The 27,331-nt window shown below is 39.4% G+C and overlaps 1 protein-coding gene across 1 annotated transcript in view; it reads left to right on the top strand.

The window, feature by feature from the left end:
* Positions 1 to 27,331, top strand: part of Tom70 (translocase of outer membrane 70) — a 153,053-nt gene that overhangs the window by 35,109 nt on the left and 90,613 nt on the right. The window contains exon 3 of the mRNA XM_090381244.1: positions 10,227 to 10,353. Coding sequence (XP_090237370.1) covers positions 10,227 to 10,353 — 127 coding nt within the window. The remainder of the gene's footprint in view (positions 1 to 10,226; positions 10,354 to 27,331) is intronic.

The raw sequence follows: 27,331 nt of genomic DNA, 5'->3' as shown, positions 1-27,331 counted from the left end.
AGTTTTGCTTTCCGGAGTCTGCCGAGGATGCTTGGCCACGAGAGGGAGTCAAACGCCCCGGCAAAATCCACTGAAATGACAAGGAAGTATTTATGGCTGGTAGTGGTAGCTGCTTTGACGATATTCTCTAAGGCGTCCACCGTGGAGCATCCCCTTCTAAAGCCGTATTGGTTGTCAGAGTGAAGGCCAGCCTTGGAGTAATGAATTTCTATTCTGTTGCTTAGAAGATGTTCTAGGAGTTTGCTTAGTATGGATAGAAGAGCGATGGGCTGGTATGACTCTGGAAGGTCTTGTGGTTTTGTCGGATTCTTGAGAATAAGCCTTAATTTTGCAGATCTCCATACTACTGGTAAATGGCCTGCTTCAAGGCAATGGTTGAAGAGGTTTAGGATCTCATTTGGGATGGTTTCAACAGCCTTCTTTACGATCTCGGGCTCCAGCATATCTTCTCCTGGAGATTTCTTGTTTTTTATTTTTGCTGCAGCGGAGTCCAGTTCTTCCTTGGTGAAGCTGTCTTCCACTTGGGCCGTGGTGTATGTGCTGTTTTCCTCACATAGTAGTATTTGCTCTGGGGTACTTGGTGGCATGTGTTGATGGAACATGGCATCAAGGATGTTATTTATAGATTCGGACCATGTCTTTGTATACGTGCCTTGTGGCGTCTTGGTGGCTGGGATGACTTTTCCCCTGGGGAGTTTGTTTGTGATTACTCTGTAGACCACTCCCCATGGAGCAGAATTTCCAACTGTGGAGACTAGGTGCTCCGAGGAGCGCTTCTTCCTTTGTTTAATGAGGGCTGTGTATTCGTTTCTTGCCGTTCGGTACTGCTGCTTGAGATACTCTACTTCCGCTTCCGGCCATGTCCATCTTGCGCGTTGAAAATTTTTCCGTCGAGTGTAAACCTCCCGTCGCAGTTGTTGGAGCTCTGGGCACCACCAAGGTACGGCTCCAAGAGAAGGTTTCTTCCGTTTAATAGAGTTAATTGAGCTTTCAGTGACTAGGCTTACAATTGCCTTTTGGTGCTGGTCTGGGTTCAGTCCAACTGTGCTGAGAGAGTGGGTGGCCATGATCAGTGAATCCTTAAATTCCTGCCAGTTTGCCTTTCAATTGCAAATCTATGTAGAGTTTGCCTCATAATTGGTTGTCGGCTTACTGATCGGTGCAGTTGGAAAGTTATTACACGGTGGTCCGAAGTGGTCCAGCTTTCTCTAACTGTCCAGGATGAAAGGTGTTGTGCAACGGATCTTGTGGCCAGGGTGATATCAATTATGGCTTCCCACATTGTACTAGAGAAGGTCGGTAGGTTATTTGGTTGGTTGAGAATTGAGAAAGAACTGTTTGAGAGATATTCTTCCAGTCTTTGTCCGTTGTTTGTGCCTCATCTATCTTGAGTTTCACTGAACCACGCTGGCGACCTGCAGTTTACGTCGGCAGCAACGATGATTTTTGCATTTGGGAATTCCAGAGAGATACTTTGTAAGTATAAGTATCTAATAATCAGGAGAATATCCTCCCCCGGCCGAGAGTAGAGAGAAACTGCGTAAAATTCCCCCAAAGGGGTGATGATATGGGCACAGGCTGCCCAGGGAAGGCAGTAATGTGGTATTTTGGTAACAGTGAGATCAGAGTTTCTGACCAGAATAGCCGCCCATGGGGTCTCCCCGTCCACTTGAACGATCTTATAAGTCAATGGATACCCTCTGACTGCCTTACTATGCGAATATGGCTCTTGAAGAAAGAGGATATCGAGGTTCTCCTCATCTGCCTTTTTCCTCAACTGCGCTGCAACTGCTTTAGCTCGCTGGGCATTAATTTGTGCAAAGTTTACAGTGGTAGTATTAAATGGTTTAAGGTAAGTCCCCATAATCGAGCCTTAGTTGGCATGTGCTCTTAGCTTTTATGTAGACAGGGCATTTGTTGTCCCGGATGGAATGATCTGCCTGTATTTTCATTGATTTGCAGTTTGCGCAAGTGGGTGGGTCTTCTTTTTTAGTGCACGAGTTAAAGTCGTGGCCTCTCTCAGCACAGTGTCCACATGTGGGTTGAGCTTGGGTACACGTGTGTGTCGTGTGGTTGTTGTACAAAGTACAAAGTATGTTGAGGGTCAAACGGCACCAGGAATTTCTCCCATCTCCGCGAGTGTTCGCTGTATCGAGGGACAGTACTCTGTCAAGACCAGAGATTTAAAAGTGTGTGGATCATGTGTTGTGTAGTATGTTGTGCCCATTGTTCTTCTGGCCTATTGGCCGTTGAGCCCCTGATGAGACCCGACGTTGTCCGTACTATGCCAACGAGGAGGCTGGCCAGGTGTACCTTGAAATTTATTATACTCTGGCAGGTCCTGCCGCCTAATTTCCTGGGATTTCAGCGGCTGGGTCCTATAGAAAAAAAAAAAAAAAAAAAAAGGATAGATAATCGCGGTGGTATAATTGCAAAATCGCTATTAAGTTAGTATGTGGGGTTTGTTCCCCGAAATTACCATGGGATTGTACGCTAAAATGACAAGTTCTAGAGGCCTAATGGGGCGGGCAATAATTTTGGTGCTAATTTAAATTTGGATGCGTGGGGCTTTCGCGGTGTATAGTCAAAGAGAAGGGTAGGGAGACTGAAGGCTGGGGGGAAGAAAGAGAAGTAAGGAGCCGATAGGGTAGATGGCCCCTGCAGTCATTGGGTATGCCCATGCCCCACCAGAGGGAAAGGGGGATGGCAGGAGGAGGAGAAGACATCGAGCCATCTCCCCCCGCCAAGGAATAGGAGTGAAAGCAGGCTGGTCAAGGTTGCCAGCCCAGATCGCCATATGGCTAGGTGGCTGCAAAGTGCTGCAATCATTTCTCTGAGCCCTTGCATGGTAGTATCTGGGAAGGTTTCCGTGGTTGTGTAGACATTCTGCTGGCCTGCACGGCATGGTTGTTTACTGCAGTGGTTGAGGCTGTGGGAGCGTCCTTCTCCTTGTGAAGAGGTCCTGGGCCAGCTGCGCGAATGCCTTGTATGTGTCAACTTCAGTTATGGCGAGGTCTTCTTGATTACGGAGGTTAAGCTGTGTTCTAGTAATGAACCTGCAATAGAGGTCCTCATATAGTGGGCAACTGTACATTAGGTGCTCCCACGTTTCATGTTCACCGCAGAGGCAGAACGGTGTATCACTCAGACCAAATCCTTGTAGTTTGTCTCTAATGGCCCCGTGTCCCGTCAGCAGGTAGGTGGTGTAGAGTCCTGGTGAGAGCCACGGTGGATAATTCGGGTATACCAGCCGTATGTTGGGTAGAAATTTTCTAGTTATTGCACCTTTGCTGGAGGTCTCCCAGCGGGCCTGCCAAGTTTGTTGGAGGTAAGCGGAGAGACGGCTCCTTTCTACTTTGGGATCATTTGACAGATCTATGGTGTAGTCGAGGCATGTTGCCGTTCTGCCTTTGGTCAGTTGATAGAGTAGCCCATGCTTAACAATCTCCAGGTCCAGAGGGAGGGATCCCGTTAGAGCCTGGTGTGCGTTGGTACTTACAGTGTTACATGCTCTCGAGATGGTTAAGAGTATGTGTCGCTGTGTAGTCTCCAATTTTTTCCGGTTCACTGCAGTGGTAGCCTTGCGATACCATATTCCAGAAGCATATGTAATCGCTGGCAGGAAAATAGCTTTATAGTAGAGGCTGAGGGTTTTCCGCCTCAAACCCCATTCCTTGCGTGTGATTCGCGCAAAAAGTGCGGAGTATCCTCTAATTTTCTTCCGTAAGTGCACTATATGTGGTGTAAAGCTCAGGTTTTTGTCTAGTACGACTCCAAGGTGCTTTAATTCGGTGGTAAGCTTGATTGTGTTACCTTGTATCTTGATTTGAGGGGGTCGTCTGGTGTCTAGGGCTCCTTTTAATAATATAGATCTTGTCTTCGAGGATAAGATCTTCAAGTTATTATTGTTAGCCCAGTCCTCTAGAGTTTCTATTGCTCTGTTGGCAGTGTTCTCCAGTTGCGCCCTAGATCCCCCAGGCAGCATCAGAACCACATCATCCGCATAGGCTAGGGGAACGACGTTGCCGAGTTCCAGGTTCAAAAAGCCATCTAGAACCAAGTTCCATAGGAGTGGGCCCAGGATTGAGCCCTGTGGGCATCCTCTGAATACTTCTCTTGTTACTGAACAATATGGTGCTCTGACTGTCACGAACCTATTCAACAGGTAGGATTTGATGACTTGATACAGATTTGATGGTAGGTTGGCTTTCCGAAGTCGGGCCAGGACGCTTGGCCACCATAAAGTGTCAAACGCCCCAGCAAAGTCTATTGCTATGACCAGAAAGTATTTCTGATCTGAGGTAGTTGCAGCATTTGTAATATTTTCCAGGACATCCAAGGTTGAGCATCCCTTCCTAAATCCATATTGTCGGGGTGACTGCAAGCCGGCTGCAGTGTAGTGGATCCCTATTCTGTTTCTTAATAAGTGCTCAAAGAGCTTGCTCAGGACTGATAACAGTGCTATGGGTCTGTATGACCCCGGAAGGTCCAGTTGTTTGTTGGGACTTTTGGGAATGAGGCACAAGTTTGCAGTTTTCCAGGCCTGGGGGAACAGGCCTTCTTTGAGGTAGTGGTTGTATAGATTAAGAAGCACCTCTGGAATGGTTTCGACGGCTTTCTTGACAATCTCTGGCTCCAAAAGATCAGAACCAGGAGACTTCTTGTTTCTAATCCTCATGGCAGCTGTTTCCAGTTCAAGTTTGGTGAAAGGTTCTTCTGTTGCAGTCGTGTAGTAGGTTTCATTGTCTGCACACAGGGTTATCTGCTCTGGGGTAGAGGGGGCAAGATGGTCTTGAAACATGGTATCCATGATGTTAATAATTGTTTCCTGCCAGGTCCGGGTATAAGTACCCTGCCGTGTCCTCGTCGCTGGTATGGTCTCACCCCTGGGGAGTTTGTTTGTGGTTACTCTGTATACCACACCCCAGGGGTTATCATTCCCAGTGGTAGAAACAAGGTGTTCCCAACTGCGCATCTTACGCTGGCGTATGGTTGCCGTGTATAGGTTCCTTGCATCTCGGAAGTTCTGTCTCAGTGCCTCCACTTCCGCTGCCGGCTGGGAGCGCCTTGCCCGCTGGAAGAGTTTCCTTCTCCTGTGCACCTCCTGCCTAAGCCTCTGTAGCTCTGGAGACCACCAGGGTACAGCCCCCGGGGTTGGGTTTTTCTTTCTGATAGAGGTGTGTTGGCAGCTTCAGTGATGAGACCAGCGACCGTCATCTGGTGCTGATCCGGGCTGAGTCCAATGATGTTCAACGATTGGGCTGCTGTGGTCAGTGTGGCTTGGAAGAGTGGCCAATCTGCCTTCTCTATGGCATATCTTGGCTGTGCCTGCCTCACTGCTTGGTGTCGACTAAGGGAGCGCTGTAGCTCAAACGTGATGGCCCTGTGGTCCGACGTGGTCCAGCTTTCTTGGACGGTCCACGATGTTAGGTGGCCAGCGAGGGATCTGGTAGCCAGAGAGACATCGATTGTGGCCTCCCCCATCGAACTAGAGAACGTTGCCAGATTGTTTGGCCGGTTGAGGACTGTGTACGGACTATTTGCTAAGTAGTCTTCAAGTTGTTGCCCGTTCTGTACTCCACGTCTATCCATGGTCTCGCTGTACCACGCTGGGGACCTGCAATTCACATTCGCTCCCACGACAATTTTACTGTTTGGGAAGTCTGTCTGGAGGCTCCTCAGATATCTGGTTACTGGTAGTATATCTTCACCTGGGTGACAGTATAGCGATACCGCATAAAATTCACCCAGGGGCGTGATAATATGGGCACATGCAGCCCAGGATGTGCAGTAGTTGGTTAGTTTTGTTGCTGTTATATTTGGATTCCGAATCAATATGCAGGCCCTGGGTGTTTCTCTGTTATCCTGCACTATCTTATAGGCCAGGGGGTAACCCCTGACCTCCTTGCGATATGCATATGGCTCCTGGATGAGGAATATGTCGAGATTTGCCTCGTTCGCCTTCTTTGTGAGCTGCGCCGCTACTATTTTGGACCGTTGTGCGTTCAGTTGTATGAATTTAACCCTGTTGATGTTATAGGATTTAGGGCGTGTGGCCATAATCTAGTCTCATTTGGAAAGTGCTCTTTGCTTTACAGTACACTGGACATTCGTTATCCCTAACTGAGTGCTCTGCTGGTAGTTTATGGAATTTGCAATTTACACAGGTCGGCGGCTTGTCTTTATTCGGACACGTGTTGAAGTCGTGACCACGTTCTGCACAGTGGCCACAAGTGGGTTGGGTTTGGGCACAGGTATGAGTGGTATGCCCAAACCGGCAACATCTGAAACACTTAGGGACAGCAACGTGTTCCCTAAAGCGGTGACTGCCCCAGTTTATAAACACTCTGTCGGTCTGGCTAAGCGTGACCCAGGCCTCTGGTGACAACTCGACGACCCAGTGGTAAGCATTTCCTGTTCTGGCTTTCGTCTTGAACTTGGGAATAATCAAGTTGGCGGGTTCTTCTTCCGGATGTGCGTGCTGGAGGTTTCTGTAATACAGTTCCTCCTGGAGAGCAGTTGGTGTCAGATCATTGTCGAGGTTATATATTCTGATGCTAGGTCCTTTGCGTCTTGGATGTAGGGCTTCAAGTCCGAGTGTTTGAATCTTCTCATTTTGTAGGATTTTTGTTGCGTCCTCTTTTGTTTGAGTCCCGATAATAATCCCTATGTTTCGGGTCTTCCTTACCGATTTTATTTTGGTATCTCTGAAGTCGTCTGCCAACTTTGTGACCACTAGATTTTTGACCTGTTCGCTGCTACTGTTTTCATCTGTGGAGGTCGGGCGCAGTATTACCAAATGTGGTGTTGGCAGGAGGGTCCTGCGTTTCATCGCTGTAGTCGCAGTTGCAGTTGGGTCAGCAGTCGGTCGGGTCCTCAGCGCTTGCGCATACGAGGGAGCGCGCTGTGGCATTTGGTCTGCTCCCACGGATTGGAAGGCCTCCAGTTTCGCTTTAGCTGTTTCGCACTCTAGGTTGGTTTGTAGTAGGACTGTCTCCAGCTTTGTCCAGATGGACACTATTTTTCCTCGAAGTCCAGTAGTTATTCTGTTGCTGGTATCTTTCAGGAGGTTCTCTAACGTTGTTCTGAGGGCGAGGGTCTTTTCCAGTACCGTCCCCTCTGGGAGAGTCGGATCTAGCGACTCGCTATTTTCGTCCTGCTTTACATTGTCGGCATTTTCTGCTTGAGAGCAGAGGATGTTCTGACTTCCTCTTGTTCCTTGCTGGCTTCTTGTCTCTCTGTCGCTCTGTTCGACGACATGTTTTTTATTATTTTTCCGCTTGGGTGCGGAGTTCGTTTCCTCTGTATGCTCAAGCTGCACAGTTTCCAATAGAGTACTGCCTGCTGTTTCCTGCGGAGCAGTGTTTATTTGGGCGGTGTTGCTATCAGTTTCTTGTGGCATCTTGAACCAAAATTCGGATTACCGAGCTATTCCAGATAAACGAATGTAATGCGTATCATTGTGGAAAGTGATTCACAAGATTGCAAATAGCGTTGACTACAAGTTCGTAGCACAAGTCCAAGCCGAGATATGGCGTGTCAAAGTTTCAGCTAACCCCCGCAGGTCACTGAGGAGGGGGGGGAGAACACCAGGGAGCTGGGACTACCTTTAGTAGGTTTTGGGTCAACAAGTACAACGGTGGTGTTATTTCTATCTATGGTGCATGGTTATCAATCGCGTCTTTAACATTTTAGGTTCCACGTGGGGTGGGTTTTTGCAGTATCTGTATTCGCGGTCGCTGATTTAATATAAAATGAAACCTAAAAAAATGTGAATTTTAAAGCGCCGTGAACATTTTCCGCCATAAAATAACATTGTCGTGGCTAAAATCATCTTTCCTGGTCAAAACAGCACTCAGTGGGTGGGGGGAGAGGGGTGACAAAATCGTGAGTGTGGATGTTTCCCGCTAATCCTTGTTCAGTATGTGTTATGCGCTTGCCATGGAAGGTTTCATCGTTTGCTTTTAATTTATAAATGTATCAATTTATAAATTGATATGCTTACAAAAGTGAAAAATCTACCGTTTTGCAGTGTGTTAGTGTAAACAGACTTTTTCGAGTGTGTTAACGGAAGAAAGTGACTTTATTGTGGACAAGTTCTTTCTAACCCTTACAAAAATATGGCTACGAATAACAAGGGAATTGTGAAAGGATCAAAGAAGGTGATGACATTAGCAAGTAAAATTGAGTTACTAGACAAAACTTCTAATGGTGAAAGTGTCTCCTCAGTGGCAAAACATAAAATCAATGAGTCAACGGTACGATCAATCAAGAAATCGGAAGAAAAAACCTCCCGTAGTGTCCGTGAAAACGTGCTAATTGCTTCAAAAATTTGCTCTGTAACTCGTGATGTTAAATTAGAAAAAATGGAAAAAGCTTCAAATCTGTGGATAGAAGACGGAAATCAAAATAAAATTCCGTTAAGTTCACTCATTATTCGTGAAAAGGCAAAACACCTTTATCAACACTTTAGCGAAACTGGTGATAGCACTGGCGGGATAAGCTTTTTAGCTAGCACTGGCGGAATAAGTTTTTTAGCTAGCAGAGGCGCTGGTTTGAAAGATTTGTTTGAAATTTCTAATAAATATTACATTTAATATTAAATTGTTTCTTATTTTCATTTCGATGCGTTATGCTTGTATTTCACTATGTACATTGTCATATTATGAAGGTACATATAATACATACATAGAAAAACTATTTTTTCTTATATATTTCATACTTTGGAACGGAACTTCTTTATTACTATGGAAGGCATAACTCAGTATTCGTGGCATTTCTCAGGAACATAACCCCCGCGAATAACGGGGGTTTACTGTACTGATAACATGCTAATTAAAAGAACCAACAAAAATGAGAAAAACTTGATCTAATTGAATTTACAGCAAGCATTAATGAATCTTAGATTTAGAAAAACAAGTTGCCACCACCATTTGTAAGTGTGGATATCTGTTGACTTCAGCAGCAATGCTGCATGAACAGGTGCCGTTGACTTCTACAACAGAAAGTTGATCAAGAAGTGAAATTTGTCCTTTGCTGGTGATGAGGCATGGTGTGACAACTAAAGAAGAGATGCAGATCCTACCATAGCTATGTTTGAATGAAATGCATCAAATGTAACTGCTTCCTCAGTTACTGTACCAATTAATGATGACACCATTTCATTCCATTACCTTTGTGTCTACTTACATGATTTTATATTAATTTTGGAAGTTGAGATGTTAAATCCCATTGACACCAAATGAAGCCATTTAAAAATAAATAAATAAATTTCTTCAATAAAAATTACTATAAACTGTCCCAGGATATGTTATTTGTTTAAATCAACAATATATATATATATATTTTTATTATTATTTTGTATAAGTCACAAATCAACCCTACCATGAGATACTGTTCCCACATCGGGGATGATGCTCCAGATTTTTTTTTTTTTTATCTTGACTATCCAAAGAAGAGTAGTCAGGTTATCTAATAATCCCTCTCTTACAAACTCTTTTCATTCCCTTTGACAAAGACATTCGGTTTCGGCTGTATGCTTTTTGTGCTGATATTTCTATGGGAACTGTTCTTTTGATTTTACATCTGCTTTATCCCTCTTTCTTTCAGTCCACTCAAAGCATGCATCAGCTACTTAACATCCATTCACTTGCCAAATTAACCCCTTTCTCTTCTTCATTTATTTCTTTTGTTTCTGTTCTTTGAAATACCCCCCCCCCCCCAAATTGATAAAGATCTGCAGAAGTTAGCTTCTAACATTAACAGTTCTCTTCTGCCTTCTCAACCCTCAATTTTATGTGGTACTGTAGTACCTTTGGTTCAAGTAACCTTTTTATGTTTGGGGATGCCATTAAAAAAATAATAATAATCATTATGTCTACTGCGTATAATGGTAACTCATTGATGAAGTTAAAAATGTACATTTAATGATAATTGTAAACAGCAATTTTGCATTTCATGATTTCTTGTTTGATAAAGGCCTTTTCAGATGGTATGAATAATTATCTTTTTAAATTTTATACAAATTTTAAATAAATTAATGATAATAGTGTGAACTTATTAGTTTTTATTCGAAATATTAAATTTGGTTTTTGTTTTGTTGTTTTTTTGTTTTTTTTTTCGCATTAAATTGAAACTGTATGGTATGCATTCTAATTTGAATATTCAAATATTAGAAACATTATCCAGTGCCAGATTATCAAAAATTATGTATATTTATATATTAGAAAAACTATTCTGAAGTAATAAAAGATTGTACCAAAGCAATACAGCACAACAACAGATATATTAAAGCATTGCAAAGAAGAGCCAAAGCTTATGAATTAATTAATGAACTGGAAAGTTGTTTGGAAGGTAAGAAATATCTGGCTATGTATTTTCAAGGTCTTTAAATTATCATAATATATTTTTGGAATATACAGAAGAACTCTAGTTGTATAATTAATATTTGATTCTCAGCACAGGATCCATATAGCTTCCTATATTTTTGCTTAGAAATGCAAATGTAGTCTTGCTTAGAGGAATCTCAATGAAGGTAGTGAACTTTTTTGTGCTTCTTTTATCATATTTCATTGATTGAAATTTTAATTCTTTGTAATATTATTTCATATTAGTATTAATACTGAACAATTACGTGTGATCTACACAGCTACATAAATTTATTCAAACAAAAGGCAAAAAAAAACCAAAAAAAAAAACCATACACAACGGAAAATAACAGTTCGCTATTGTTTGTTTGTTATTTGGTTTTTAGGAGCATTAGCAACTAAGGCCATATTGCTCCGGGAATATGTGGTGGTCATTCCCTGACCTTTCCGCATCCTCCGTATTTGGTGGTGACGGGATCAAACACTGGTCTAATCAAGAAGCATGTGTTACGCACTGCTGCTCCTTCCCACCTGGCTACGGAGGCACAGTTCACTGTTATTGAATGGTGGAGTAGTATTAAATCTGTCCAATATCAGTAATATTAAAATTTGCCAAACTAGCAGTAATTTGTATGTTAACAAAGTAAGATTTTAAATTCAAAACAGAAAACAAGTTAGTTGTTGTATTCACTGTGTACATTAACTAACCTGTTTGTTCTGTTTTGAATATGTATGTTTCTTGTTTGAATTTGTTTGAACATGTATAGCAAATAATAATAATTTATGATTTGTAATAAAAAAAAAAAAAGGCAAAAACAATGACTTTTATGTACTAAATGAAAGCATTTTGTTTCTGCATATCCACTATATTCCCATCCGTTCCTCCAATCAGCACACAGCCAAAAACATAATATCCAGTGCTTCAGCCACAATGTATTATATGTGAATTGCCTTATGAAATATATGAAAAAAAAAAAAAAAAAAATAGACATAATTGCTGGATTTGTTCTGATTTTAATGAAATGTGGGATGGCCCAATAAATTTTTCTAAAAGAGCTAATTATAAAATTTTATGAAAATTCATCCATTAAGAGTCAAGTTATTACATGCAGATGGACAGACATGATGAAGACAATATGCACATTACATGTATGTGCTAATACACCTAGAAATGGCAGGAAATAAAATAGAATTACTTTATTAACCTTCATGTATAAGCAAGGTGGGAACTACTGGTACCTATAAGGAAAAGGGGAAATTTGAATTTGATTTTGAACTGATTGAAACGAAGTGTCACACTAGAACAGACAGCACTATCAAGCAGAAAATATAATGATCAAATAGGTTGGCTCAAACATAATGATCAAACAGTTATCTAAGGAATATCTAGGTGTTATCATTGTGAATTATGAAATCCAAGCTTGAGCTGCAGTTATCCCAAAACCCATTACTTATCAACTCTCAAGTTGGTGATTGAATTTACTATCATCTTTCTTAGACTGCATATGAACAGTCAGCTTTCTAGGCAAGATCACTTATCTTTACTGAGGGATAACCCTGACTTTTAACTTTTCTTACCATAAGCATGTCACAAATATTGCTTCATCCATTGAAAAAACTAGGGTTGAATTTGAAAGAATTAGGGTTGAATTTGAAAGTGTCTGCAATTCTGCCCAGACACGATAGGAGGGAGTATATGATGAGAGCCTTGTCGATCAATTCGGCCCTGGAAAGATTGTGCAAGGCTCAAGGGATAGAATTTTTTTCAGCTTGGTCTGTACTTTTGTTAACAGGAGAGACTGCTTCTACAGGGATGGGATACACTTAAATAGAAGGGGTGCAAGAATATTTGCTGATGCTATCGAGGCAGTGTTAGGTGGGTCGGAAAACTGATAGCTTGGGAGGATACAAGGACTAATAGTTTAACAGTAGCCGTAGGCAGAGGTGAAGGTGATTCTTGCATAACTTCTATTAGAATAAGTAGCGACCTGGAGCGAGGGGTGTTGGGGGTTTCAGGGACGGATGGCAGTCATACTGAAATAGGTGGGTATATGGGATATGTTAGGGTAACTAGGAATAGGAATAGGAGCATGTATGCTTTCATGTATACCAATGCTAGAAGTATAGTAAATAAATTTGATGAACTTGAAGTGTTGGTCAAGACATCAAAGGCAGATATTGTTGGGATAGCAGAGACGTGGTGTCACACAGATATAAGGAATGCAGAACGGGAATTTGAGGAGTACAATATGTACAGAAAGGATAGACAGGATAGAAAGGGAGGAGGTGTTATGCTGTTAATTAAGAAAAACATAAAATCAAAAGAAGTGCACCCAGTTGATATAGATGAACAGTGTTGAAGTCAGTTTGGTGTGACATAAGCATTGCGAAAGCAAAAATAAGAGTAGGAGTGTGTTATAGGCCTAATGACTCGAATAAGTACAATGAACAATTGTACAGAGAAATAGAGTGGGCCAGTAAATCAGAATGTCTTATAATGGGGGATTTTAACTTCCCAGATATTGACTGGAACTTGTGGGTTGGTCACTCACACACTAGTCAGACTTTTGTGGATTTATTGGATGATTGTTTTCTGCAGCAGCATGTTCCAGAGGTAACCAGAGAAAGTAATACTCTTGATCTGGTTATCAGCAGTGATCATTCGTGTATTAAGAATTTGAAGATAAAGGAACCACTAGATGGCAGTGATCACAGTGTACTGATGTGGGATTTACTTAAAGATATAATTACCAACAGGGGTAAAGAAAAGGGTTTTTGCTTTCCTAAAGGTGAGTACAGTGGTCTCAGACAGTTTTTAAATTCTGTACAGTGGGACCAACTGATGATGTTACCAACAGTAAATTCTAAGTGGGAAGCATTCAAGGAATTAATCGTGGATGCTACTACAAGTTTCATACCTATTAAGAAATATTGTTCAAGGTTTAAGCCTAAATGGTTGTCAAATGAACTAATAAGATTCGTGGCCGAGAAGAAAAATGCATGGGATGCATATAAATTATCAGGCGACATAGAAGCCTATGGCAGATATAAGCTAGTCTGTAATAAAATCACAAAGGAGGTTAGGCAGGCGGAGGCAGATTACGAGAAATCTTTGACAAAGGATGCTAAGAAAAACAGCAAGGATTTCTTTACTTATATAAACTCTAAAAGGAAGGGGATGAATCTAATTGGTCCGATTGATATCGATGGTTCGACTGTTGATGATCCTGCTCAGATAGCAAACAAACTGAATGAGTATTTTGCATCTACATTCACACATGAGGAGTTATTAAGGGTTGAAAATGGCAGAAGGTTATCAAATTGTAGCAGGGTGCTTAATAATTTTGTAATTGAGAGCAAAGTGGAGGAGAAATTGTTGAAGTTAAATGTAAGAAAAGCACCTGGGGTAGATGGGATCTATCCAGTTATATTAAAGGAGGCAGCAAAGCAACTAAACAAACTCTTAGCCATAATTATGAGAGCATCCTTGAACACGGGAGGTTCCCACGGACTGGAGATGGGCAAATGTATCCCCAATTCACAAAGAGGGATCGAAGGGTGGCACGAGTAATTACAGACCAGTTAGTTTAACTTCTGTTCCGGGTAAAATAATGGAGTCACTGGTTAAAGATGCATTGCAGGATTATCTAGACAAGACTGCAGCAATAATTCAGACACAGCATGGGTTTGTTAAGGGAAAGTCTTGTCTGACAAATATGATAGGATATTATAATGTGGTTACAAAGGAACTGGATACAAAAAATAATTTTGATATCATATATTTGGATTTCAGGAAAGCTTTTGACACTGTTGCACATTAAAGACTATTGTACAAATTGGAGCAGAATGGTATTAAGGGTAAGTTGCTATGTATATAAAGTGCTTAGCATCATAATACACAGCCATTTCTGAATAAACAGAAAATTTTTAAGGTGGCATCGTTTTAGGTTATATCTCATATTGTGAATACCTTCACAACGAGTTGCCATGATATTGCACTACTTCGAATAAGTAACGCTTCACCTAAGGAGAAGACTAGTGTTACTTATTCTCAGATAGGTACCACCACCCAGACAGCACTGTTTCAGGGCTATTTGGCCCTTCGTCAGTGAGTGGGTAGGTACCCAAGTGATGCAATGATGGCAAAAACAGTTATGAAGTATAACTCCACAATATGAGAGATGCCTGATGGTGTATGATGTATTTAGACTAAGGCGCATTTAGGGCTAGAGCCTCAAGCTGCGAACAAATTTAGACTATGTATATAAAGTGCTTAGCATCATAATACACAGCCATTTCTGAATAAACAGAAAATTTTTAAGTTGGCATCGTTTTAGGTTATATCTCATATTGTGAATACCTTCACAACGAGTTGCCATGATATTGCACTACTTCGAATAAGTAACGCTTCACCTAAGGAGAAGACTAGTGTTACTTATTCTCAGATAGGTACCACCACCCAGACAGCACTGTTTCAGGGCTATTTGGCCCTTCGTCAGTGAGTGGGTAGGTACCCAAGTGATGCAATGATGGCAAAAACAGTTATGAAGTATAACTCCACAATATGAGAGATGCCTGATGGTGTATGATGTATTTAGACTAAGGCGCATTTAGGGCTAGAGCCTCAAGCTGCGAACAAATTTAGACTATGTATATAAAGTGCTTAGCATCATAATACACAGCCATTTCTGAATAAACAGAAAATTTTTAAGGTGGCATCGTTTTAGGTTATATCTCATATTGTTTATATGCTTAGCATATAAAGTGACTATGTATATAAAGTGCTTGAGGCTCTAGCCCTAAATGCGCCTTAGTCTAAATACATCATACACCATCAGGCATCTCTCATATTGTGGAGTTATACTTCATAACTGTTTTTGCCATCATTGCATCACTTGGGTACCTACCCACTCACTGACGAAGGGCCAAATAGCCCTGAAACAGTGCTGTCTGGGTGGTGGTACCTATCTGAGAATAAGTAACACTAGTCTTCTCCTTAGGTGAAGCGTTACTTATTCGAAGTAGTGCAATATCATGGCAACTCGTTGTGAAGGTATTCACAATATGAGATATAACCTAAAACGATGCCACCTTAAAAATTTTCTGTTTATTCAGAAATGGCTGTGTATTATGATGCTAAGCACTTTATATACATAGTCTAAATTTGTTCGCAGCTTGAGGCTCTAGCCCTAAATGCGCCTTAGTCTAAATACATCATACACCATCAGGCATCTCTCATATTGTGGAGTTATACTTCATAACTGTTTTTGCCATCATTGCATCACTTGGGTACCTACCCACTCACTGACGAAGGGCCAAATAGCCCTGAAACAGTGCTGTCTGGGTGGTGGTACCTATCTGAGAATAAGTAACACTAGTCTTCTCCTTAGGTGAAGCGTTACTTATTCGAAGTAGTGCAATATCATGGCAACTCGTTGTGAAGGTATTCACAATATGAGATATAACCTAAAACGATGCCACCTTAAAAATTTTCTGTTTATTCAGAAATGGCTGTGTATTATGATGCTAAGCACTTTATATACATAGTCTAAATTTGTTCGCAGCTTGAGGCTCTAGCCCTAAATGCGCCTTAGGGTAAGTTGCTACAATGGATAAAAGGATGGTTAAGTGGGAGAAGACAGGGTGGTAATCAATGGGTGCTGCTCTTCGTGAACTAATGTTATTAGTGGAGTCCCACAGGGTTCGGTGTTGGGTCCACTGTTGTTTTGTATATTTATCAATGATATTGATGAAGGTATATCAGGCTTAATGTCGAAGTTTGCAGTTGATACAAAGGTTGGCAGGGTTGTTAATGACAGTAATGGCAGTGTGCTACTGCAACAGGATCTAGAAAATTTGGGCAGATGGGCTAAGAAGTGGCAACTGAAGTTTAACCTTGACAAATGCAAAGTACTGTATATGGGTAGAAGTAACCCCAGAGAAACGTACCAACTGTGTGGTACTACACTTAAGGTGATAGAAAATGAAAAAGACCTGGGAGTAATTTTGCAGGCAGATATGAAGTTTTCTGAGCAATGCAGACAGGCTGCCAGGGCAGGTCATGGGGTTTTGTCAATGATATATAGGAATTTTGCTAGCAGGGAAAAGGAGGTGATTGTCCCTCTGTATAAGGCAGTGGTCAGGCCACGCCTTGAGTACTGCGTACAGGTCTGGAGGCCTCATTTTAGGAAGGATGTAGATTTACTTGAGCGTGTACAGAGAAAGGCAACAAGATTGGTGAGGGGAATGAAGGGATCCTCTTACCAAGAGAGGCTTAAGTTCTGCAAATTGCTGTGGCTGGAGACTAGGCACCTGCGCGGTGATCTGATTGAGGTGTATAAGGCCTTGAATGGGTTTAGCACGCTGAATTCTAATGGGATCCTTCCACTTGTTCAGATTACGAACCTAAGGGGGCATAATTTCAAATTAAGAAAGGACAGATGTAGAATAGATGTGCGGAAATTTGCCTTTAGCTAGCAGGTGGTTAATTGCTGGAACAAACTTCCATCTGTCGTGGAAGTTGATAGGTTGAATAAATTTAAGGAGGAACTGGACAAGCATTTGGAGGGAATGGTCTGATTTTTTTTTTTTTTTTTTTTTTTGGCTGATGCTGCATAAGCTCATACACTTGCTTTCTTCCATCACATGCCACTACTACTACCACTAGGCTCTCACTTTTGTTCTCAACATTATTTTTTCTTTTAAACCAGTTGCTCCCAAACTACTGAGATCTGCGGACCCCTATATATATATATATATATATATATATATATATACATACATACATATACAGGGTGATTCACTACCAGTGCGACAAACTTGCAGGAGGTGTAGGGGACACAAAGACGAATTGGAATCACATAGCATTGCAGGGTACAAAATGCCTTCGTCATGCTGTATAGAACGTTGAACGGGAGATCGCGTGAACAGCGATCCCGCTGGAAGTCAGCATTTGCGAACCGGTTCCCGAGGCAGTAGGATGGACGAGTATTCAAACATTGAACTGGCCGACATGCACCTTGCGTATGGAGCTGTGGAATGTAACGGGCGTGCCGCTCTGCGCTTGTACCAGGAACGTTTCCCGCACAGGCGTGCTCCTCAACATACGATTTTCACACGTGTGCACAGAAGGTTACGTGAGTGTGGTTGTTTCACGAGAGGTACCATGAATCGAGAGCGAACGACGAGGACGCCAGACAATGAGGAGAATGTCCTACGTCTTGCAGAAGGCAATCCGAGTACGAGTACTCGAGCGATAGGCCAACGATTGGGTATTTCCCAATCCACTGTATGGAGGATACTGTCAACAAACCAAATGAGTTCATACCATCTGCAATGCGTCCAATCATTGGAGCCTGCGGATTATCCACTCCGGAGGACTTTTGCTACTTGGTTTCTTCAACAGAAACGGTTCGCAAATGCTGACTTCCAGCGGGATCGCTGTTCACGCGACCTCCCGTTCAACGTCCTCTACCGCATGACGAAGGCATTTCGGACCCTGCAATGCTATGTGATTCCAATTCGTCTTTGTGCCCCCTACACCTCCTGCAAGTTTGTCGCACTGGTAGTGAATCACCCTGTATAAACACACATTACTCGATACCTCTTCTGAACATTTCCCCATTTACCTCTTCCCCAGGTTTGGGAAGCACTGTTTTAAACAGTGTTTCCCAAAATAGTACTGATCTTCCTGGCTGTGGAATATTGTTTCCATGTCTGGAGTGGTTCTCCACCCACTCCAGTATAGGCTTCCACTATATAAATCCTTTCTTGCACGGAATATGGCATTCTTGACGATACTCTCAAACACCTATCGTTTACGAGCACCAAATGCCCACTGCATGTTGAGCAACACAAACTGAAATGATTTTGCTAAAATTCATCCTTTGAACAACTTCATGCAGGAGTTTTCAAAAATGAATATCACACCAGTATGAGACGGGCCAGTTTTACGTGGAACACCCTGTATATATGTGAATGTGCCTAAAAATAAAATTGCATAAAACTGTTAGGAATCACTATATTTTTAGTAACTATACAAAATTAGAGCTTCCGAATTATAAAATGGCTAATGCCATTTGCCTTATAGAAATTATATGACAGTGGGAGGACTGTTTTGTCCTTTCATGTTTGCAGCCAGCAAAATTTAAAATGCCTAATTTAAATTCTGCTGGCTGCAAAAATACTGTCATGACAGCCTGTTTCAAGACTTGCTTGCCTCTCATCAGTTAGTAGCTGGTCTTTTTCAAATAAATTTGAGACTTTTGGTGATGTCATTTGAAAGTAGTGCAATGTTGGGCCAGCTTGGCAATGGACCATTGCATTAACTAGGTAGGTTGTGTATTTTTGCAGCCAGCAGGATCTCAGCCATGTAGTTTATGTAACAGTGTTATTGCTTACAGCAGAATAAACAAAAACAATGATGTATCCATTTTTACAATTTTCAGTAAGAAATGTCAAGAGCTCATCAAAGGAGCATATTGATATATGGTAATATGAAAAGAATATTATTGAATTTTATGTGGAAAATACTGGTAGTTAGTCAGCTGCTAAGTATTGGATGAACCTACCAACAACAGCAATTTCTGTTTTGTAGTTTCCCTTTTAAATATGTGCAGGTTTCTGACACAACCAATCTCAGTGAATTCCATTTTGAGACTGACAATAACATCTGTTTATTAATTATGTTGTATTACATGCTATGTTTCAGATTCACTGTATTAAGTCTAGGATTTATGCATTGTTTATACGTGCATAGTACGAGCCACGTTTTGGATGGTCATGTACATTCACCCTAAAGCTCTCTTAAACTGGGAGGTGGATTTACTGTGAAGCTAATGAAGCTTAAGCTTCAGGGCCTCCTCACTTGGATCCCTTCTTGTGAGGGGCTAAAAAAAAAAAAAAAAACCATACACAACGGAAAATAACAGTTCACTATTATTGAATGGTGGAGTAGTATTAAATCTGTTCACACGGTCATATGTTTTTCTAAAATTTACAAAAGTAAGATATTTTAACCATAATTCGCTAAAACCACTGTCTCTTTCCTTCCAATTTCCCCTTCTTCGCACTTCCCCACGTTTTGGGTGGTGTGACGTGGCCACTGGCATTTTTGGGATCTGGCTAAGGGGAAGTTGAGTTGGGGATACATTGTTTGGATTAAGTGTGATATATTTATGTGATTCACAGTCACTTCCATGTATAGTTAAATTATTGCTAGCCATCCCAGTATAGAAAATAAGTGAGAAATTAGACTCCTGATTTGGACGTATATGAAGGGTACCCTGTTTTGTCATCTTTAAATTTATTTATTAAAGAATTGAGAGCAATTTCAGATAAAAAATTAATGGAATATGAAACGAAAGCGAAAAGATAAGCAATGAAATCAATGGAAATTATTTTGACATTGAGAAGTGAATTGTACCAAAAAATTCCCAGATCATGCCAAAAGCAGTAATTTATTTAAGAGAAAGAGATAAATTTTGAATAGAGTAACAAATAGATTCTTTTGGAATGTTTGATAATCCAATTAATGAAGAGGAGTGAATCATATGAACACATTGGAAAAAGATTTAAATTTTTTGTTGATTTAACATGAAATACTGACATCGATGAAGATAACATAAAACTCATAATAGTCTGCTACAATGAGGACATCAACGGCAAAATGGGTAATGTGTGTCATCAATTCAAAGAGTATTTGAGATTAGTCACATCACAAGAAAGCTTGAAATGCCCTGAAATCTTACAGCTCATATATGAAAGAGATTTGATAGAGGTTTTCCAAAATTTGACAACAATCCTAAAAATTTACATGACATTATCAAAATCATTGTCATATGAAGAGGCAAGCAATCAAAGAGTATGCAGCCAAAAAATGTTGGAAAAAAGTATTATAGGGGTGTGCCAGGCAGTTAATTAATAAAAATATTATGTTATTTTTCTGGATTTTGTGATGTTTGTAGGATTTGTCAGCTTTTTTAAATTTGTATGTTGTGATTTCTTTTCTCATTCTAAATAAATATTCACTTTTGTACCTAATTTTGTATTCTTTTTTCTTAAAGAGGGCCCCAAAAATTGTATAAGCTTCAGGCCCCGCAAAATCTGAATCCTTCCCCGCTTAAGCACTGTCAAAAAAAGGCAAGTCAGGTTAATTAATGATTCCTCACTTATAAACTCACTTCATTCCTTATCAATTTGAAATTCAGTTTCTGCTGCATGTGTTTTTCTATAAAATATTTATTTGGATGCTCTTCTGATTTATTATCTGTAATTCCATCTTTTCGTTTGAGACTTGTCAGAACATCTGCATCAAGCTAGTCATCACCTATTCATGGTTCATCTCCAGATTTACCAAACACACTGTTCATCCTCATGTAGCTCTTCTGTCTATATTCTTTGAAACATTTCTTCTTATGTATTTCCTGAATATTAGTCTGCAAAAATTCAACTACAATATCATCACATATCTTCCGTCCTCTCAGCCCTCAACCCACATGCAGTACTGGAGTGCTACAGGTTTAGTACTTTTCAAGTTTTGGATCACTATCAAATAAAATAAAAACCATTATCACTTTGAAATTGTTCCTTTGCCTCTGGAGTTAAAAGCACTGTAGGATATATGTGATAAGTAGACTTCAGATTATATGCAATTGCATATGTGCAAAGGTATATTGTGGTAATTGTAGTCGTTAGTGCATATAAATACATATAACACAACTATTACTGCATATTCCTTAACTTGATCATTTTAAAATGTTGATCTCCCAACTACATAACAGTCGCTGTATTGCAATTAAATTAGTGTAGGATAATATTCACTGAGGCGTGGGAAATGTTTTGCAAGATCCAAATCTTACATAAAGTTGATGTTATGTTTATATATGTATATTTTTATTATTATTTTTTTTATTATAATTGTTTTAGAAAGGAAGAATTTGGTAGAAGAAAGCATAGGCTTGTGTTGAGGAGAGGAAATTGGCTGATCCCTTGTAATTTTTGGAAATGGAAGAAAATATGTTTATTTCTGGTTGTTGAGAGAGAGCACCATTGGTAAAGAGTACATAATAAGGATGACATTAAACGGGAAAGGAAATATGCACTTTGAAAGTAAACCATGTCATATGTAGTAAACAAGAATTATAACCGTTGGGCCAAATGGTACCATATGAGGACCTTCAATCAAGGGAAATAGCAGGCAGTATATTAAATTAGTGAAAACAAGACAAAAGAGACTGAGCAATTCCAGATCATAACATAAAGATGCGAAAACTCCTACTACACTATCAGAGTGAAAATCTGGTAGACACAGAGGTCTCCAGTGGGGAACCTTTGTTCTATAGTTGTGGGAGGAGAGTGGTGATGCATCAAAAATGACAAATAAAAGAGGCTGCTGACAAGTGTTTCCCAGCAGTTGGCAGAGATAGAAAACAACAGGTAATTCTGTGGGAACACGGTCCCGGAAAGAGAGGGTAATGTGCAAATTGAGAAAATAGTGCTATCAAATGAAAGTAAAAAAAAATAATAATAAAATAAAGACATAAATACCACACAGTTTTAATGATATTTTGCTGTTTGTTCCCATGCTGTTGAATACAGCAGATAAAACGTTTTTGTTAAATGTGCCACAAAATTAAATCTGTTACAAAATTTTGTATGAAATCAAGGATTGCTAATCACTGAAAAGATTTTATTACGGATAGCATTAATGTTTTATATGTTGTTTGCGTAAAGAACATTCCATGCAAGGAGAAATTCCAGATCGACCAATGTATGAAAACAATGTCGCACATTATGGCCAAGCAATGGAAAAGCAAGGGAAAATTTCCAGAGGAGTTACTCTTAACCAAGCCATGTAATTCAAAAGAAGAGAAAAATGATTTTTCAAAGGATTTGTGTCTTGCCCTGGTAATAAGCAATACCCCTTTCGATAAGTTAAACGATCAAGTCTTTAAGCAATTTTTTAAAAAATTGCTTGAAGACTTTTGTGACCGCTATATTGCACATTTTATATGGGAAATTTAGATGCAGAACCATCGCATCGATATTTATTTGTTTTTAAAGCCCTCAAAAGAGTCAATTACTCTACGGTAGCAAGATTTTGTAATGATTCTTTGTAGTTATTATGGCTAAAATCGACCCATAGTGAAAGAGTCTGCATTTTTGTTAGTGACACTGCTTTGTATATGGTAAAAGCTACTTTTGTGCTATAAGTTTTCTATCCAAATGTGATCCATGTTACTTGCTTAGCCCATGACTTACATAGATTGGCAGAGGCAATTTGGGAGAATTTTAGTGAAATTAACAAACTTATTTCTAGTATAAAAAAGATTTTGTCAAAACTGCCTTCAAGAATAGCAACTTACATAAATATGCTACCTACCCTTCTTCTCCCATCTGATCTGCTCCCACAAGATGAGGAAAATAAAATGGTTACAAGCAGCATTGTTTTATGCTGAAAATTTTGATTCTAGAAAAGAATTTGTTGATTACTTGGATATTACTTATTCAGCAGCTATTGGTAGTACTAAAACAATGCTTTCTGATTCTTTGGCTAGAAAACATTTATTGTTCATCCAAACCTATTTCAGTTGGTTTTTGTATAACAACTTGAAACGTGGGGACTTTCTTTGAGCAGTGCTTTCTCTGCTCTCTAATTTACATCTTTTTTATAGGACTGAGGCTGAAGTTCTGATTAACTTGCTTCACTAGATCCCTTTTTCAGCAAAATTATAATTACAATTCTAGAAAGATATAGGATATATCTTTGCATATTTTATTTGAAACTGATATACACATTGAAATTTTGCCATTTGCAATTTATGAAATACAATAGATATATCTTTTTATATTTAAAGAACTTATCTATTAAATTACGTGAAGACCACTGATTTACTATTGTACAATGTACAAGGAACTCTGAAATTTTGAGTTTGGCAGTCAGCTCTAATCATAAACCATTCATTTTGGCGAAAAACTAGAAACAAAAATTCCAGTGGTTTTGTGTCAAAACAATTGGATCATAAAGGAATGGAAACTGCACTGTAGTTTAATGGTTAGAAATTTAATAATTATACAAAATATTTCCAATAAAATATAAATAAACCACTACAGTAAAATAAAAGCATTAAAATACAAAATACTTTATGTGAGTTTTAATGTACCAGTATATGCTTTTACACAAATGGGAGAGCTAAAGCATGGAGATAACTGCAAGGACCAAAAAAATTCGTCTTTGTGTTGCTTTTATTGTTGGAGAGATGGAAAAAGTGTCTGGAAGCATAGGAGAAGAAATAAGAACATACAATAATGTTTTAGAAAAGAACTCAAGATTTCACACTTTAAGGAAAATAGATGAATTTATAAATGAGAAAAGAAATGAACTTCCATTTCAACTAGAGGCTTCAACAGCTCATTTTTAAATACAGCCCAGTCACTTCCGTAGAAGTAGGAAAGTCAATCTCTGCATATAAAAATGACCTTGGACAATAAATGCCACAAATTTACAATGGGACACTTTGAGAAATATATTATTGTGTATTGTAACAAAAATTATTCTAGATGTGAGTTTGAAAGGGAAAACTTTTAAAAAAGATGTTAAAGCTTTCCACAAATGGTTTTATTACTTTAACATGTTGAATATAAAGAAATTGTGGTTCAATTAATTGTAATAAGTGAATAATAAATGTAAAAATTATAGTGCATATATTAGCATTTTGGTGCATATTTTAGTATATTTTATGTGTATTTGCTTGCATATTTTAGTATATTTTATGTGTATTTGCTTGCATATTTGACTGGATTTTTAGTCCATATAATTTGATGTCTAGTGATGTTATTAAATATAAGGCAGTCTTGTTCTTTTAGATATATCAGTGGACTTGTCCATGCATTGAATTCTACTTCACAGCTCATACAATAAAAGCAACACAGATGAATTTTTTTTGGTTCTTGCAGTTATCTCCATGCTTTAGCTCTCCCATTTGTATAAAAGCATATATTGGTACATTAAAACTCATATAAAGTATTTTGTATTTTAATGCTTTTATTTTACTGTAGCGGTTTATTTATAACACTAGATGTATTAGTTTTAATGCCTGTGTTTAGTTGGTTGTTATTGGAAATATTTTGTGTAATTATTAAATTTCTAACCATTAAACTACAGTGCAGTTTCCATTCCTTTATAATCCAATTGTTTTGACACAAAACCACTAGAATTTCTGTTTCTAGATTTTCGCCAAAATGAATCGTTTATGATTAGAGCTGACTGCCAAACTCAAAATTTCAGAGTTCCTTGTACATATTGTACAATAGTAAATCAGTGGTCTTCATGTAATTTAATAGATAAGTTCCTTAAATATAAAAAGATATATCTATTGTATTTCATAAATTGCAAATGGCAAAATTTCAATGTGTATATCTGTTGCAAATAAAATATACAAAGATATATCTTATATCTTTCTATAAGTGCAATTATAATTTTTCTGAAAAGGGATCTAGTGAAGCAAGTTAATCAGAACTTCAGCCTCAGTCCTATAAAAAATATGTAAATTAGCAATTAGCATTAGTTGAGGCATACGAGGCAAGAAAGCAAGCTTATACAGCATCAGCCAAAAAAAATCCATTCACTCCAAATGCCTGTCTAGCTCAGCCTTAAATTTATTAAAGCTAACAACTTCCACAACAAGAGATGGAAGCCTGTTCCAGCAATCAACTACCTGCTGGCTAAAGGCAAATTTCTGCACATCTATTCTATAACTCAATTTGAATCTATGCCCCCTCTGCTTTGTATTCTGAGCAAGAGAAAGGATCCCATCAGCATTGAACTTGCTCCACCTATTCAAGGCCTAATACACCTCAATCAGATCACCTCACAGGTGCCTAGTCTCCTGGTGCTGCAATTTGCAGAACTTAAGCCTTTCTTGGTAAGGGCACCCCTTCGTAACAACGGGATAATCACCTCCTTGTCCCTGCTAGCAAAATTCCTATATATCTTTGACAAGACTCCATGACCTGCTCTGGCAGCCCGTCTGCGCACTGCTCAGCAAATTATATGCCCTCAGTAAATGGTATGCCTTAAGATAGACACCAAGATGTGTGGGCAACGAATAATAAAATTATCAGAAAAGACAGCTGCTTGAGATATATACAAATTGTTAAGAGACCCAGTTCAATACAGAATGTGTAATCTGGTTTGTGATCAAGTTATTCTGAATGAGACGAGCAAATTAGTTGGATATGGCAAACAGATTATAATATTAAAAAATTCTTTGACTGTTACTGTTTTCCCAGTTAATAATATATCTGAGCAGAGAAAGTCCCCTTGAATGCACCATATACACTGCAGAACTGCATGCTATAGAATTATCTCTAGATCACATAAGAAATCGCCGATATCAAGGGTTTATTATATGTACCGATTCATTTAGTGCACTACAGGCTTTATCAGCAATGACACACACTAACCATTCTGAATTTAGCAGATGATATACACTCTCTATGAAGCTGGATTTGATATCTGCTTCTGCTGGATCCTCAGCCACATTGGGATTAGAGGAAATGAATTGGGTGACATTGCAGCCAAATTGGCAGCCCTGACGAATAAGCTTGACCTGTCAAAGATTATTCGTCAGGCAAGTAATCTGTAGTATAAAGAAATTGTGGTAGTAACCTGCTGATGCCACAAATCTCAGTAGCAAGATTTGTAGCATCAGCAGGTTACGAACAAACTATATTGGATTATTCCTGTGATCCATCTTTGGCATTTTGTCTACACAGGGATAATAAAAAGGAAGATTTTCTTGTTTGGCTCCACGTAGGACACAGTCATCTGACACACTCCTTTCTGCTTAGGGCAGATGACCTTCCTATGTGCACTGTTTTATCCGTTAAACATATTTTATCTGACTGTACCAGTTTTTGAAATGTTCATTTTACCGCTTTTAACCATGTGACTGAGCCATATATGCTCAGTCAGATTTTAACCAACAATGGCAATGTGTCAGCAGTGGTTAAATTTTTGAAAGCGATTAATACGAGGGTGATCATTTAATTTGCGGACTGGTGCAAGATTCTATGTTTACTGTGCAAACTTTCCATAACTGCTGCCAGGGTCTCTCTCCCTGATCACTATTGCGCAGACTGTGTACACATGCCAGTACTTGTTGAGCTAGTGTTGCATGAAGAGCGTTGCCGTGTGTCACTGACAATAATTTTTTCGAGTGAGTGGAAGCATTCTGATTCACCAAGACCTAAGAAATTTCAAGCTTCTCTTTCGGTTGACAAACAAATGGTTCTTGTGTTTTTTGACATAAAAGGCATTCTTGTTACACATTTGTCTTCGTGGAACAACTATGAATAACGAAGCATACTCTGAGGTTCTCAGAGTCAAACTTTGGCATGTCATTTGTGAGAAACATCAAGAATTTCTGGTGTGATGAAGTGGTTTCTCCATCAAGACAATGCCAGGCCCCATATGGCTAATATTGTGCAGGCTGTGATCACTGCCATAGGTGCCGAGATTCTGCCACATCCCCATTCACTGGACTTGGACTCATGTGATTTCTTCCTGTTTCCATGTCTGAAGAAAGTTTTGAAAGGCAAGCGAGCATTTCGCATCCAACAATGATGCTTGCAGAGCCACACAACCATAGGCCAGAGAGGAAGACAGATTGAAAAATGGATAGAAGAAAATGATTTAACTTGTTGAATGACATACATACATATTTACTATATAATATCGGTGTAAATACACCATAGTTAACCCATAGATATGAGCTACGATTGTAGCATAGAAGGCATCGTTTTAATTGTATCTCATAATGTGGTTGCCTTCACAACAAGATAGCTACTATTGAATTACTTCAAATAAATAACGCTTCTCTAGTAGAGAAGACTACTGTTATTTATTTTCAGCGGTACCACCACCCAGACGATCGTTTCGAAGCTGTGCGGCTTCATCATCG

The sequence above is a fragment of the Mastigoproctus giganteus genome, chromosome 9 (assembly GCF_048544385.1).
Source record: "Mastigoproctus giganteus isolate SK-2022 chromosome 9, ASM4854438v1, whole genome shotgun sequence".
NCBI classification, from domain to species: domain Eukaryota; kingdom Metazoa; phylum Arthropoda; class Arachnida; order Uropygi; family Thelyphonidae; genus Mastigoproctus; species Mastigoproctus giganteus.
The sequence above is the reverse complement of the archived record's forward strand: the minus strand, read 5'-3'. Positions and strand labels throughout refer to the sequence as shown.